The following is a 14,516-nucleotide window of genomic DNA, read 5'->3' on the forward strand; positions in this document are numbered from 1 at the left end:
CCTTTGTTTTTCTATTTCACTTAGTTTTGGCACATTTTCTCCAATTTGGCTTTACCCAAATCTAAAAGTAAAAAAATGGCAAATGTGCTGGAAAAGCAACGATAACACGATGGTATAATCCTGATTTGATCTTCATTCAGGCATGGTGTTACTTGGTCGCTGTGATATTTTAGGTGTTGGTGCCATAGCTGGTACTTGAGTAAAGCCTCCTGCCTGGTACACTCTTAACCGAGGCTACGGCGCCCTCTGGTGGCATGTTCTGCAACACGTCACATGTGCTGCTATTTCGACCTGTCGTATCTTCAAAGAGTAAAAGCAAGAACAAAGTCTTCTTAAAATAAATTTATTCAGTATAAATGTAATAAAGACAATTGAACAAAGAACAGCACGCTTTGAAAAAAAAAAAAAAAAGTTATTCTTTTTAGTCCAGTGTGTAGATGTTTTCCTGCACGGGGCGTCTCATCCGGATTTCATAAATGATGTGGCGAGGTTCATCGGAAAAACTACAAAATAAAATCAATTGGATTAATGAGGATTAAACGCTGGTGGAGCCGCAGACGTCACTTCATGGAAGATCGGAGAGAAAAAAAGTAAAGTGAAGTAAATCTATTTTTTTTAATGCCACAGACGCAAAAAAAAAGATGTCTGTAGTTTCGAAAGATCTGTATACATTCTAGTAAACAGAAATGGTGAAAAGTTGGGATATTTAAAACCTGCACCTGACTGTGTTTTGGACCATATGTTTTGTATTATTGATGAGTTTAAAAACGAATCTAACAAAGTCTCCATTGTTGGAATTGAATTGAATTGAATGCTACCAAAGAACAGCCGAGGCCTTCATTTAGCACAATTCATTCAAATGTGTTTCCGCTGCACTAAATTGGATTCAAACTGGCATTAAATCTAAAATTTGTGGAAAACAATGACATCTCTCAACTATTTGACGACATGAAGTAGGGGAGACCGGGGCTATTTGTCACACTTTTTTTTCTAGAGTTCGCTGCTCATCAACACAAAATCCCACAAGAGTCAGACCTGCATTAAATCAAAGCTTGAACCCTTGACTTGAAGGAGACCTCGCTCTCTTTTATCTATCATATTGTGATAAATAGTTATTAACAGTCAAACACAACAAAATCGACTGTGACAGTGTGCCCCATGTGCGGGGCAAGTTGTCACAAGGTGTGGGGTTGGTTGTCACTATTGTTTTTAATGGAGTTTTAGATGTTAACTTGAAATTTGTCTAAACTTTAGCTTTTTTGCTTTTTGAGATAAAAGGACAAAATAAGTTTTTAACAGTGGGAGAGGCTGCGTATGTGCTTCGTTTGCCTGGCAGAGCGCACGGACAAAGACCAGACGGGGATATATTAACTCGACTAAGGTTAGGTAAGAACATATCTTAGTATGTAAAAACGGTGGCCTATTTCTTTAACTGTTTGGCCACATTACTGCTGTGTTTTTTTCTGTGCTGCCAGACAGTTTTTTACATTGCAGTGCATAAAAAATGTATTGCCCAAGTTTTGTTTTCATTGCCAGTCAACAAGCACATCGAATAACGCAAGCATAACGAATGGGATTTTAGATCAGCCTCTCTGTGTAAAACTATATTACACTGTAAAGACTATAGTAGTCTTGCTTACTTGAGAAAAAACAGACAAAGCAGAGTTACTCTCTATATCCAAAACCAGGAATGAAAACAAGTTGAATAATATAGTTTTTTTTCCTTAATTTTGAAAACAATGTATTAGGTATCGGATCGGGACTCGGTATCGGGCAATTCTGAAAATCAAATGACTCGGACTCGGACTCGGGGGCAAAAAAACCTGATCGGGACATCCCTACAATAAAGTTTGGGATAAAACATGAAAACAATTCGAATGTGTCCTGTCCTCATGTCTTCAGTCCAAATGAGAGAATTATTAGTGGAAGAGAGGAGGTACACCAATACACATATTATATATCAGTACCAGCGTACAGCGCCCTCTAGTGTGGCTATAAAAAGCAATGTGACAAATCACCCCACGAGACAAATAGCCCCAGTCTCCCCTAGTATAAAAAAATAATAATATTTAAAAAAATAATATTTCAGAGCAAAACTCACCATCCAGACTTCAACCCTTTACCACCTGCAAATAATACATAAAAAAAACAGTTGACACAGGGACATGTAGCCCTTTGCCTGAGTAATAAACATAGTGTGATTAATAATTGCTGCTATGGCGACGATACGTACGTTTTAGAGCCACGAAGAGGGCGACAGCTGCCAAAATGAAGAGGATGCTGAGAGACAGAGACAGAACGGGGACATTGATCTGGACGGACAGAGACGGGACCGGCTCCTCAACCTGGACACACAGAAACCACAGCAGGTGCAGTTTGTTGAAGAGGTCGGCTGGGTTCATTGAGTTGTTTCACTTTTCTCTCTTGTAGTCAAACGTAAGACACCACAAGTCCAACAAATGCTGAATTACAGATGTATTTCCTATTAAATAAAGATACACAGACATGGAGAGGAGCAAAGTGGTTCAGCAACTCACAAATAAGTAAATAAAGGAGTATGCTAACATGATACTAACGTTAGCTTCATGCTACATGCTAACAGCTAGTTTCAAGTGAAGGTTTTTTTGCTTCTACCCGATTTGCTACACGTTAGAACCCTAACCCGAGGCAAGACTTTCATATGGACACAATTTTAACTTTTGACTTTACTTTTGCTAAATATGCTTATACTGTAGTTGGTTAAAGGAATAGGCCACCGTTTATTACAGAAATCCGCAGAAAGTTCGAAATCCGTGCAGTAATCTTCACTTTACTGTGCGGATGCCAAACTACTCCTGGTATTATTACGCCTTACAATATAGTTCCCCCTTTTATCCACTTAGAAAATCCACATTGTTTAATTTTGTGTATTATACTTTGTAGTGTAACACTTCATGTAACCATATTTAAATAGGGAAAACGTGGAAGAGCTTGGTAGCTTCTATCTTGACCAGTTTTGGAGCTATAGAGGAGAGAGGGAGAGGCTAAATGCTAACGCCGTCTGCGCTGTGTTTACGTGACTGAAGGCACGGGTGAAGATCAGACAGGTCCTAAAGAACTCGTCAAAGCTAAGGTAAGAACATATCTCAGTGTGTAAAAACGGTGGCCTATTCCTTTAAAGAACATCGAAAAAGAGTGAAAAAGTCTGATTTCCATAACAAGCTTTCTTCCCTCCTGGCCACGCCCCCTAGTCTGCTGCCTGTCACTTGTGATGGAAAGTGGCTTATGTTTTCACGTCTTACAAACGGACCGACTAAACGGAGATGCGCAGCTTGCTCACATTGACTGGTTCAGATCGATGCAGAGTGGAGTTTTTCAGAATCTCCAGCTGCGACGACAGCACCGCCCTCCAGTTCACTGCAACAGAGAAGATAGATACATCGCATATGACGTGAAATATTTTAAAAAGATAACAAATGAAAGGTAGGGATCATGGGATTGTTTGTAAATATTTCCTAAGCATCACCTTCTGTGCCAAAAGAGATGAGGTTTGCATTTTGAAATTCTGACTTTACTTTTGTAGTGCCATTGTCGCCGTTTGCATCCTCACCTGTGGGCGTGGTCTCCTCCACAGGAGCCTCTGTGGTAGTGGTGGTGGTGGTGGTCGTAATGATAGTAGTAGTGGTTGTAGTTGTCGTTGGAGGACTGGTGCCAGGAGCTAAAGCACAGCAGAACATAACACAGTATATTTCATGAACCTAGTCTAGTGTTTCCCGATCAGGGCCACGAGACTCCTATCTGTGGATCGATTGTGATTATTCCGGTGTCTCTGCGCTGACCTCTGACGACGCGGAGGTTCATGATGGTCTTCTTGTCGTTGAAGATGCCGTTGACGTCCACCCTGCAGCAGTACGGCCCGCTGTCCGAGCGCCGCACGTCCAAGATGTCCATGTCCATCTCACCGTCCAGAACATCTCCGGTCAGACGGTACCGATCAGACACCTGGCGACCGGGAGGGAACCACACCTGGGTTAGACCTGCTTTAGTGAAGTGCACTCCTTAATATGCAGTACAAAGGGTCCCCACTCCAGTATTTAGTATTGTTATGTTTAAAGCCACACCACATAGAATTTTACCTAATAAATAAAAATGAAATATAAGCATTTATTTCATGACAGATATTTTCATCATTGAAAAATACCTCATAAATGTATAAACAACATGTGCTTTTGCTGTCAGCGGCTCAGCTCTTCTAACACATGACTGTAACTTTACCGGGAGTGTACGTCTCCAGCTCGTTTCCATGGAGATGTGACTAAAGTCAGCAGAATTTGAGATTTGAAAAGGTTAGTTTCTCATGCAAATCTATCTGCACAGCGTTTTCTGTGTCGAGCTGGTCATTCGGAGCATGTTTTGTACTGATTATTTGTACCAACAGCATAAGTCCAAAATGTTACGCAGTGTGCCTTTAAAGGTGCAGTATTATTGATATTAGTGCATATTCAGTGACTTATAGGCGCTGTATGGGTGGTCATCATTGCGCCTTTACTTTTCATTCCAGTAGTCTCTATTGACAATTTTTTTAGGGTTTCTGGCACGTTTTCTACATGGAATTTATGCGTAACCATGGAGATGGTTCCATTGATTGTTATTGATCCTGGAGCGTCCTAGAGCCACCACTTTGATGGAAAAGAAAGACTCCATGCTGCTAACCACTCAAATAGGCAAAATTAACTTCACTAAATACTATTCAGTTTTCTCCTGTGCCCCCGGTGGCCCCGTGCCCTGATTGGGAAACCCCGCCCTATTTCACAGTACAGCTTTAAGCGTTAACCACGCCAAACTATTATGCATTGTCCTCACATTGGTTCTGTATGGGCAACCTAAAACAATCCGTGCCGCTTTATTTTGAGCCACTTGTAGCTTGTGTAGATTATTTTCACTTGTGTTTGACCAAACAACTGATGCATAGTCTAAGTATGAAAGTACAAGTGATTGAACTAGTTGTTTGGTCAACCACCGAGGAATACATTCTCTACCATGTTTAATTATGCCCATACTCCTCCCCATTTTCTGCAATACATAATTAATTTGACTGGTCCCAACAATTTTGCTTGATCTACTTGTTCAACTATCATATTTCCTGCGCTGTCGGTGTTGTTTTCAATAGGTGTTTTGAACCAACTACCATGCATTTAGTTTTTTTCAACATTAACCACTACTTTGTTAGCTCTGATCCATTGAGTTACTACGGCTAGTTCCTCATGTACAATGTTATTAAGTTGACAATCTGTGCAGACGCAAACAATGTTGTGTCATCTGCATAAAGCTCCAGCTAAGGAGCAAAGCCTGATGCAAGCCATTCTCAGACACGCCTCACAGACACATGAGGAAGTTACACCACACTCCTTCTTGGCTTAGTTTCTTGTCGTTCCTGTAACTTCTGTTTTTTTTTTAGCTTGTTGCATTTCAAAGGAATCCTAACGACTGGCTTTTTTTTTGTTTCACATGTTTTAAAAGCGATAAGGCATTTTCTAACCAACAAAGTCTAATGATAGTGGAAAAAGATGTGTCTGACATAACCAAATAGGCCTATACCTGGAAAAAGCATAATATTATTTCTCTCATTTCAAGCTGGGATGTGAACTGTCCACTGACTCCCAAGATCCCAGGATCCTGTTTGCTATTCTATGCTTCATATCACAGATGTTATATGCATACCTATTCTGCTTATTTTCTATGAATTATTCTCCTATTCAATAATTTTATCCTTAGTATTGTTAGTAGTGCTGTGTTCATTGGTTTATAACGCAAATTCCCCTGTGGATCAATAAAGTTTGTCTAGTCTGAGTGTAATTTCAGTCCTGGTTCAGTCCCCGTCCAGTCCCGGGTTTAGTCCCTGTCCAGTCCCGGGTTCAGTCCCCTGTCCAGTCCCGGGTTTAGTCCCTGTCCAGTCCCGGGTTCAGTCCCTGTCCAGTCCCGGGTTTAGTCCCTGTCCAGTCCTGGTTCAGTCCCTGTCCAGTCCCGGGTTTAGTCCCTGCTCCAGACCTTGGAGATGACCCCACTCTCGTCGGCTTGGACCAGGATGTTGCTGCACCAGAAGGTCCCACAGTCTCGGCCCCAGCAGACTCTGCTCAGGCCGAACCTCTGCACGCTGTACTGGCAGGAGAGAGACGCGACGCCCCCCTCTGTCACCCGGTACGAACTGCAGCCTGTGGACCAGAAACACACACACACACACACACAGGCTAACCACTCTGCCAGGAGGGAGGGCTCAGTGTTTTTCCAGCGGAATGAGCCAGCCCCGGGTGCCAGCTCACGTCTGTTTCCTGTCGCCACATGTTTTATACTCCAAATCTGCACAGAATCTTTTACTCTCTCAATCAGACACGTGAGCCGAGTGACTTTAGTCTTTGCGGTACTAGACTGAAGAAAAAACAAACTGACACCTCATGAACTGTGTCCATTCAGTAAGGCCTAACCTTAGCACAATCAGAGGCCCTGGGACCCGACTCAAGCAGGGCTCCAATTCCAGCTGTACTTTTAGAGATTGTCCGCTATCTTTGCTTATAAATGATGTATATAAATGTTTCTGTTTAGGCTCTGTGTATGGAATACTGTAGGGCAACGACTGTTTCTGTTTTAAAGTTCACTAACAATATAAAAAACTAAAAAGAAATCAAATGTAGGCTGATTGATTTTGAAGCTGCTTGTGGAGCTATTTGAACTTTCATTATGTGGGAAATGCAGTGTTGGGGTAACATATTACAAGAGGAACGAGCAACATATTACTTCCTGAACCAAGCACATGTTCTCCAGTTTGGCTTTGCCCAAATCTAAAAGCTTCTTGGTAAATGTTGTCAAAATAGCGACAAAAATTAGACGAAAAAGCGATGAAAGAGTGACAAAAACTATGAAAATGTGGCAAAAACGTGACAAAAATTCCAACAAAAAAGCTATGGCTCAAGGAAAACGCTCCAGTTAGATGAGTTTTATAGGCCTTAGCTTTCGATCGAGGCGCTGGACTCTTAGATGTGGGTAAAGCTGAACTGGAGAAAATGCAGGACGTAATAGGTTAAACAAAATACAGTAATGTAATAGTCATTACAATTTAAGTAACTCAAGTTAATGCATTTACGGTTGTGCTCAAAGGTTTACATACCCTGACAGAATTGTTTATTTTTTGGGCATTTTTGAGAGAATATGAAAGATAGCTCAAAAAGTTTTTTTTCACTCCTAGTTAGTGGTTGTGTGAAGCCATTTATGATCAAACAAGGCGAGGCATGATTAGTTATCCTGCGCATTTCGTACACAAGGCATCTCAATGCTCTTTTTAAATCATAATAAAAAATAAAATACCAAAATGACCCTGATTAAAGGTTTACAAACCCAGTTCTTAATACTGTGTATTGCCCTCTTTAACATCAATGACAGCTTGGATTCTGTTGTGGAAGTTGTGGATGGGCCTCTTTATTTCCTCGGATGGTGAAACTGGCCATTATTTTTAGCAAAAAGCCTCCCGTTCCTGTAAACAACGGGAGAAACTGATAAGGCCAAACAAATCATGAGGCAAACAAGAGCACACTCTGTCCTCTGAGCTTCTGTTGATGCCCTCTGGGCGGCGCTATAATGTGCCGCTAGCAACACAGAATCGTTAACTGGTGTCTTTCATACCTTCAGCTATAAAGCTGATAAACAAGGATGAATCTCATTTTAATCATTAATGTGTCGTCTTAGATCAATTATGGCTCCAAGTCTTTGTTATCTTGCTGACTTCTTTTATTTATTTGTATGTCTTAGGCCTATTCTTCTTTGTACTGTATTTATGAGATGAACAAATGTTTGGCTGGGAAGCTGCAAATGAATTGCCCCTCGGGGAGAAATAAAGTCTTCTGAATCTGAATCAGAGTCTTAATTTCCGGGCGGTCTTGAATGAACTGCACGTTTGAGATCTCCCCAAAGTGGCTCAATGATATTGAGGTCAGGAGACTGAAATGGCCACTGCAGAACCTTCTCTTTATTCTGCTGTTGAAAATGAGAGGTCGACATGGCCTTGTTTGGATGTTGGAACGTCCAAGTGTGTGCAGTTCCCAGGCTGATGAGTGACACTTTTCCTCCAGTATTCTTTAATAATATGCTGCATTCATCCTGAAATCAGTTTTGATCAATTTCCCTGTAGCTCACACATCCCCCAAAAAGTGATGCACCTCCGTGTTTCACCGTTCATCACAGGCCTTGTTGACTCCTCCAAATGTAACGTTTATGGTTGTGGCCAAGAAGTCCCATTTTGGTCTCATCGTTCCAAATGACATTGTTTCAGAAATGTTGAGGCTTGTCTCTGTGCTGTTTGGCATATTGTAAACTTTGTGAAGCTATGGCTTTGTTCTGACGACTTGGTCATGCAGCCCATTAAGCCTATTGAGCCTCCTTATTATCCAACTTTACTCAGAGAGTAAGTTATCTCTCGAACAGTTTTCCTGCCTGTTGTTACTGAAATTTTTGTTGGTCGACCTGACCGTGGTTTGGTTTCAACAGAATCCCTAATTTTCCACATTGAGTTTGAACACTGCTGATTGATACTCTCAGTACCTTGTTTATCTTTTTATATCCCTGGTTTCTCATGACTCAAGAAACCAAAAACATCAGTGCAGCACTGGCTGAAAGATACAAGGAAACAGGTCACAGGTGAGGAGGCTTTCCTTTAGCAGCCATTCAAACCGCTGGTGTCGACTTGTGTGCGTATTATCAGGCCAAGATCACCCGGGTATGTAAACTTTTGATTAGGGTCATTTTGGTAGTTTCAATTATCATCATGATTTAAAAAGAGCAAACTCACCATAAACGGCTTCACACAACCACTAGCTCTGAGTGAAAAAAATCAGTCTTGTGTTATCTTTCATATTCTTTGAAAAATAGTAAAACAAATTCTGCCAGGGCATGTAAACTTTTGAGCACAACAAAAATGCCAAACTCCCCCAAACAAAATGCAGCACCAAATCAAGATGGACACTGGTGTATAGGTTTTGCAGTTGCGTGTAGCTAACGTTGTCAAAACAAAGCACAAGAGAATGGGGGAAAGTGAAGGAAATACATTATTACATCATGAGTTACTGTTTTTTTTTTTTTTTACAGCTGTAGCTAATAATAGCCTATATAATATGTTACAATTTAAAAGTTACTTTCCTAACACCAGTGTTAATTTCGTCGACTGACGTAAAGTGATATTTTTGACGACTAAAATTGGACTAAAACTAAATTAAACGTTTTTCACGAGACTAAAACTATGACTAAAATGTCCAGATATTTTAGTCGACAAAATAAGACTAAATAAAAATGAAAAGGAGACTAAAATCATCCAAACTTGAAATGAACACCGCCTAACACTGGTCAAATGAACATTAGTCTTTACCTTCAGGACTAAAACACCTTTATAAACACAGTATTTACATCCAGAGATGAGTTGTACTCAGTTACTTTTACTTACATGTACTTAAGTAACTTTGTGAAGCAACTTCACTTTTGCAAAAAGTTCTTTTCATTTAGAACTTTTTACTTAGCTACTTGAGTAATATTAAAATGAAGTCTTTGTACTAACTTGAGTAAAAAAATAATTATTAACTGAGTCAATCTTTAAGTGACTATTTTTTATTTTGACACGTAAAATAGATGTGTTTTATTTACTTAATCCGTCATATCATCTTTGTGTATGTCATGAATCAAACTTTAATGTTAAATACTCACAATTCTCAAGTAAACCTTTCTCCAAGTACTTTTTTACTCTAGTAGGCTGAATATTTGGGACACTACTCTTTACTTGTATTTGAGCAAAATTGTTATAAATTAACAATACTCTCTTGAGTAAATATTTCGGCAACTCTACCCCTGTTTACATCCTGTGTAAACTTCTTAACATGTTGTTATTACTTGTACTATGCACCTCCCCATGCACAGAACATACTTTCTAGGTATTAAAACAAAGCAGGAAATAGGTCTAAAATGAAATTCCATCATATATTACACAATATTCATGTCCATACGAGCTGCTGGCCTCCATGCTATCTGTCACGTCAGCATGTGTAATTCCTGCTTTATGTGTAGCCCATCATATGTAATGCAGAAAATGGGGCGTCACATTTAAAGTAACTACAGAAAGCTTGAAAATAGCCGACAACAAAATCGTTTTAGGAGGTCATTTTAATTAAAATTGTGTTTTGTGATTGTTGCACCACACATGATTTTTCCCCTCTCTTTGCAATGGGCAAAATGTTATGAATGTCAAACACTGAAACTTTTGATACAATTTTATTTAAATAAATAAATAAATAAAAATAATGCATCAAACTTGTATAGTGCCTCAAAGACGCTTGACAGACATAACATTTGGAATTGTGGGGGGAAAGCATTGGAAAGGGAGTATTACTACCCGGGAAATGAACGGTGTGTCGCACTTGATGCTGATTGGCTGTGTTGAACTCAAACCCCGCCCACCGGCTCCTAATATAAACCATCGCACGCACTTCCTACTTCACCGTCTGTCTCCTCCCGGGTTGTTGCGGCCCAGTGTGTGTTTGCTGTCGCTCGTTTCAGCTGAATCCTGCAGAAATGGCGAGACCCAGAGTCTTCTTCGACATCACCATTGGCGGGAAAGCCGCGGGGCGCATCGTGATGGAGCTGTACAGTGATGTTGTCCCCAAAACTGCGGAGAACTTCCGCGCCCTGTGCACCGGAGAGAAGGGCTTCGGCTACAAAGACTCCGGCTTCCACCGCATCATCCCCGAGTTCATGTGCCAGGGCGGCGACTTTACGAAACACAACGGCACCGGAGGAAAGTCCATCTACGGAGAAAAGTTTCGTGACGAGAACTTCAAACTGCAGCACACCAAAAAAGGGATCCTGTCCATGGCCAACGCGGGACCCAACACCAACGGGTCTCAGTTCTTCATCTGCACCGCCAAGACCTCATGGCTGGACGGGAAGCATGTGGTGTTCGGGGAGGTGGTGGAGGGCTATGATGAGGTGGTGGCGAAGATGGAGGAGAATGGCCATAGCAGTGGGAAAACCAAAGCGAAGGTCCAGATCGCAGACTGTGGACAGCTCTGAACCAACTGTTCATGTTCCGGATTTTGATTTCCGGTGCGACGCCATGATCCGCATCACGCCCTGAACGACTCTGACGCATCTCTCATTGTACGAACGGAAACAAACGAAGCTCACAGAAGTTAGTCTTCAAGTTGAGCAGGTTTAAGGGTGGGGCACGTGGCATACAGGTTACAGCTAGACTCGCCGTAACCTGCATGTTACCTGCCCCACAGGAGCCCAATATGGGGCCACACACTGCCGTAACTCCTCAGGTCCCAAGTGGAAATGTCCAGATTTTATTTAGAAAAACTTAACTGTGTGGCATTTTATTTTGATAAAACTGTAAAGTGTGGCTGACCAGATTTACACTTGCATTATTGTTTAGTTAGGGATGGAATTGGACATGTGAGATTATTTCCCAGTAGTACTTTTGACTGACGTGCATATGACAACTTATACTCAGACTGTTTCACCAGAATAAAAAACAATATTTGTAAAATTACCTATTTTTCTCTGGATTGTTTATTTATTTTAAGTGTATTTACCTAATACCTCCTTGGACATTTGGCAGAGTATGATAAGTAGAGAAAGTCTGCGTAAAAAAAGTATCTTGTAAAGGCTACTACCTTTAAAGTCTGATTTTAAGTTTACCAATGGGCCATGACCTGTTCCCCCAGTTCTGTCTTTGGATTCGGTCATTCTCCCTCTTTCCTTGGCCACTATTGTCTGAGAACATAATATCAACAGCAGTTATTTCTCTGGCGGTGTAAACCTGTCATTTGTGCTCTACGCATTGTAACCGCTGTGGTGTCCCGGATGTGCTGGGAAGCGCCTTTACGAACCTGCTGTTGCGCTTCTTGTCCACACGGGGGCGGCTTTGAATCGTGATCGCGTGTGTTTGTAACAAGGAAGTTTTCAAATAGCAGGAAATTGGCGGTTAAATCAGCTCGAAATTAAACTGAGACATGTATTTGAGACAAAATTATTCAAATTACTTTTAAAAGGAGCTCAAATAAAAAATAAATTACAATGTATTTTCATAAGATATTTTCATTTCAACATAAAAAATAAGCAATAAAAATTAATCTTTTAAATGCTAGACATGAAGAATAAAAATTGTTAATCAATAAAATATATTATTTTCTTCGGGAGGCGGGCCTTAGAAGAGTGCTTTCTCATTGGCTGAAAGTATGCACTGTCCAAAAAACTGCAAATAAAAAGCAGTGCCTTAACAGGAAAAAACAAATCCCTCAATGCACTAAATTCTAACAGAACTAAGAGCAAAATGATCAGTATCAGTAGTTTTTCTTCCTTCCTAAACTTATTTTTGTGTTTTTATTTGGTATGTGCATTTGAACACATTTGTACCATGGGAGAGTTTTGGTAACTATCTCTGTGTTTATAAGACCTGTATCACGTGAAACAAAAACTGCACAAAAGTTCCACGTCTTCACTGACGGCACAAACGAACTACAATGAATGATGCGAAATCTGACTTTAATTTGGTAAGTTTGTGGAGCCAGTCATTATAATAAAAGCTTTTGTGTATTTTCTGTTTGGAGATTATTTTATTGTTTTCTTTCTTGAATATGACAAACCGAATGCAAATCTACAGTCAAATCTGAACCTGTTTTCTTTCATTTTTTCATAATAATCGCCAGCAAGCACTATAAAATCCTACTTTAAAGTACCCTTTCAGATGTACCTTGAAGAAAAAAACTGAATTGTATGAACTTTTGAAAGAATTCAGTTCTTATCCAAAATGAAAACAGGACTACATTTTGTCAACTCCCTAAACCAAGACCAAACCATGTCTCACCCATCACCATAAAATCCACTGAAGTAAAGTTTAAGTATCTATAAATTGTACTTTTAGCTTAGTTACTTTCCACCACTGACATAAGCAAAGTTCAAAACGAAAAACAAACTCACCTCTGCCGTTTAGCACCATCACCAAAGTGAGAAACTGTACATGGGTAATAGTGTCATCCATCCCGAGTACTGCAGTAGTAGTAGTAGTAGTAGTAACATGTTGTTGTGAAACAGAAAGACTTGACCAGAGTTCAAATGGGCGGAGCTTCGGCACACTGACGGTCCACTGTCCACAACATCCAAATACTTTACCCTGCTCCTGTTTTGCTTTTACTTTACTTAAATCCGAGTTAAGTCCTGGTTTAGAGCTGCTTTTCTCAAATTGGTTCAAGTTAAATCCTGGTTTAGTCCTGATTTGAATTTAGTGCCCGTTTGGATTTAGTTCAACCCTTGCTCTGTCCTGCTTCAGTTTACGCCTGGTTTAGTTTGGCCTTGTCCCGGTTTAGTCCTGGTTTAGTCCTGCTAATACCTCCTCATTGAGACCTGGTTTAGTTCTGCAGTAGTGGACCTCATTCAGACCTCAGTTTAAATCTTCATCAGGTCTCTTCTTTGTCCTGCTTTAGTCAAAAACAAACCATTATTTTTGTTAGAATAATCATCATTAATCCCCTTTAATTTTCCCATCAGACGGACCTGGCTGGTGCAGTGACGCGGGACGCCTTATTGGACAACGCCGCTCTGTTTCCAGCTGCTCTTTTGACTCCGAGGCTGCGGAGACGTCCCGGATTCACAAAACACTCATTCTTCACCCATATTCTCTCCCCGTCCAGCTCAACAGCCGCTTTCACCAAAACAGGACGCAGTTTGATAGACTCATAATGGACACTGCAGAGACACTGGAGCTGCTTATGGACTGCACAGTGGACGAATATGACTTTGTGTCTTTTTCTTTTTTTTTTTTCAGAAAGCATCATTTTATGAATAAATCTTGACTGTTATCGCGTATTAACCCTTAATTACACTCAAGTACATTTCTGTGCTTTTGGACTTTTATTTTTTGCATAACTCCTACATTTTTAAAGCCAATTGGGTGAAATTTCCCCAGGGGGTGTATTTTTTGGTGATCTAAAATAATTTGATGTCATTTGGATTTTTACCCCAAATGTGCTTAAAACTTTAGAGAGCTATAACTCCATGAAGGAACAATATTACTTTTTACTTTTTTTTATTGTGAAGGTCTGACTCTCCTCTTTACATAAATATAAAAAATATCATAACTTTCATAATGTTTTAACCCTTTCATTGCCAACTTTCTGACCCAAAGTTGCTACAGCGCATGCTCCAAAAACACAAAAAATCCAAATCCAAAATGGAAAATTTCTGGTCTGGCTGATGTGGCCTGATGTCTGTGTGAAATGACCCGAAGGATTTGTGTCTAGGTTGAAATTTGTTTATGTAGCGGCAATTTTAGTAAAACATGTTGCGTTGTGGGAGCTTCCACACAAAAATGCACGTTTTACTTTAGAGAGCTATAAAAAATGAAGGAACAATATTTTTTAAAACTTTTTGGTTTTAATTTGGAGGTTGACTTCTCCTCTTGTCATGCATATAAAAATAATCAAACTTTTAAAATATTAGAACCCTTT

General features: G+C 40.2%; 2 protein-coding genes across 2 annotated transcripts; one reads left to right on the forward strand and one right to left on the reverse strand.

Moving 5' to 3' along the window:
• Positions 1 to 395: 395 nt before the first annotated feature.
• On the reverse strand, positions 396 to 13,090 carry timd4 (T cell immunoglobulin and mucin domain containing 4). The gene is made up of 8 exons (XM_079565917.1): positions 12,991 to 13,090; positions 6,028 to 6,191; positions 3,819 to 3,981; positions 3,590 to 3,697; positions 3,320 to 3,396; positions 2,234 to 2,345; positions 2,102 to 2,126; positions 396 to 503 (listed from the first exon to the last, which is right to left on the reverse strand). Exons 1-8 carry the CDS (start codon positions 13,049 to 13,051, stop codon positions 422 to 424), a joined length of 792 nt encoding a protein of 263 aa, XP_079422043.1. The 5' UTR covers positions 13,052 to 13,090; the 3' UTR covers positions 396 to 421.
• Positions 10,498 to 11,530, forward strand: LOC306970081 (peptidyl-prolyl cis-trans isomerase-like). The gene has a single exon (XM_079565918.1). The coding sequence runs from the start codon at positions 10,582 to 10,584 to the stop codon at positions 11,077 to 11,079; it is 498 nt and encodes a 165-aa protein (XP_079422044.1). The 5' UTR covers positions 10,498 to 10,581; the 3' UTR covers positions 11,080 to 11,530.
• Positions 13,091 to 14,516: the final 1,426 nt, after the last annotated feature.

Source organism: Gobius niger (genome assembly GCF_951799975.1).
Source record: "Gobius niger genome assembly, chromosome: 11".
Taxonomy (NCBI): Eukaryota; Metazoa; Chordata; class Actinopteri; order Gobiiformes; family Gobiidae; genus Gobius; species Gobius niger.

Excerpts from the sequence above, each read along its gene's own strand:
- LOC306970081 (XM_079565918.1), top strand. The coding sequence starts at position 10,582 with ATGGCGAGACCCAGAGTCTTCTTCGACATCACCATTGGCGGGAAAGCC.
- timd4 (XM_079565917.1), bottom strand. The coding sequence starts at position 13,051 with ATGGATGACACTATTACCCATGTACAGTTTCTCACTTTGGTGATGGTG. Across the intron at positions 3,397-3,589 it reads GGAGGAGACCACGCCCACAG|TGAACTGGAGGGCGGTGCTG; the intron begins GTGAGGATGCAA and ends TCTCTGTTGCAG. Across the intron at positions 504-2,101 it reads AAAGGGTTGAAGTCTGGATG|TTTTTCCGATGAACCTCGCC; the intron begins GTGAGTTTTGCT and ends TTTATTTTGTAG.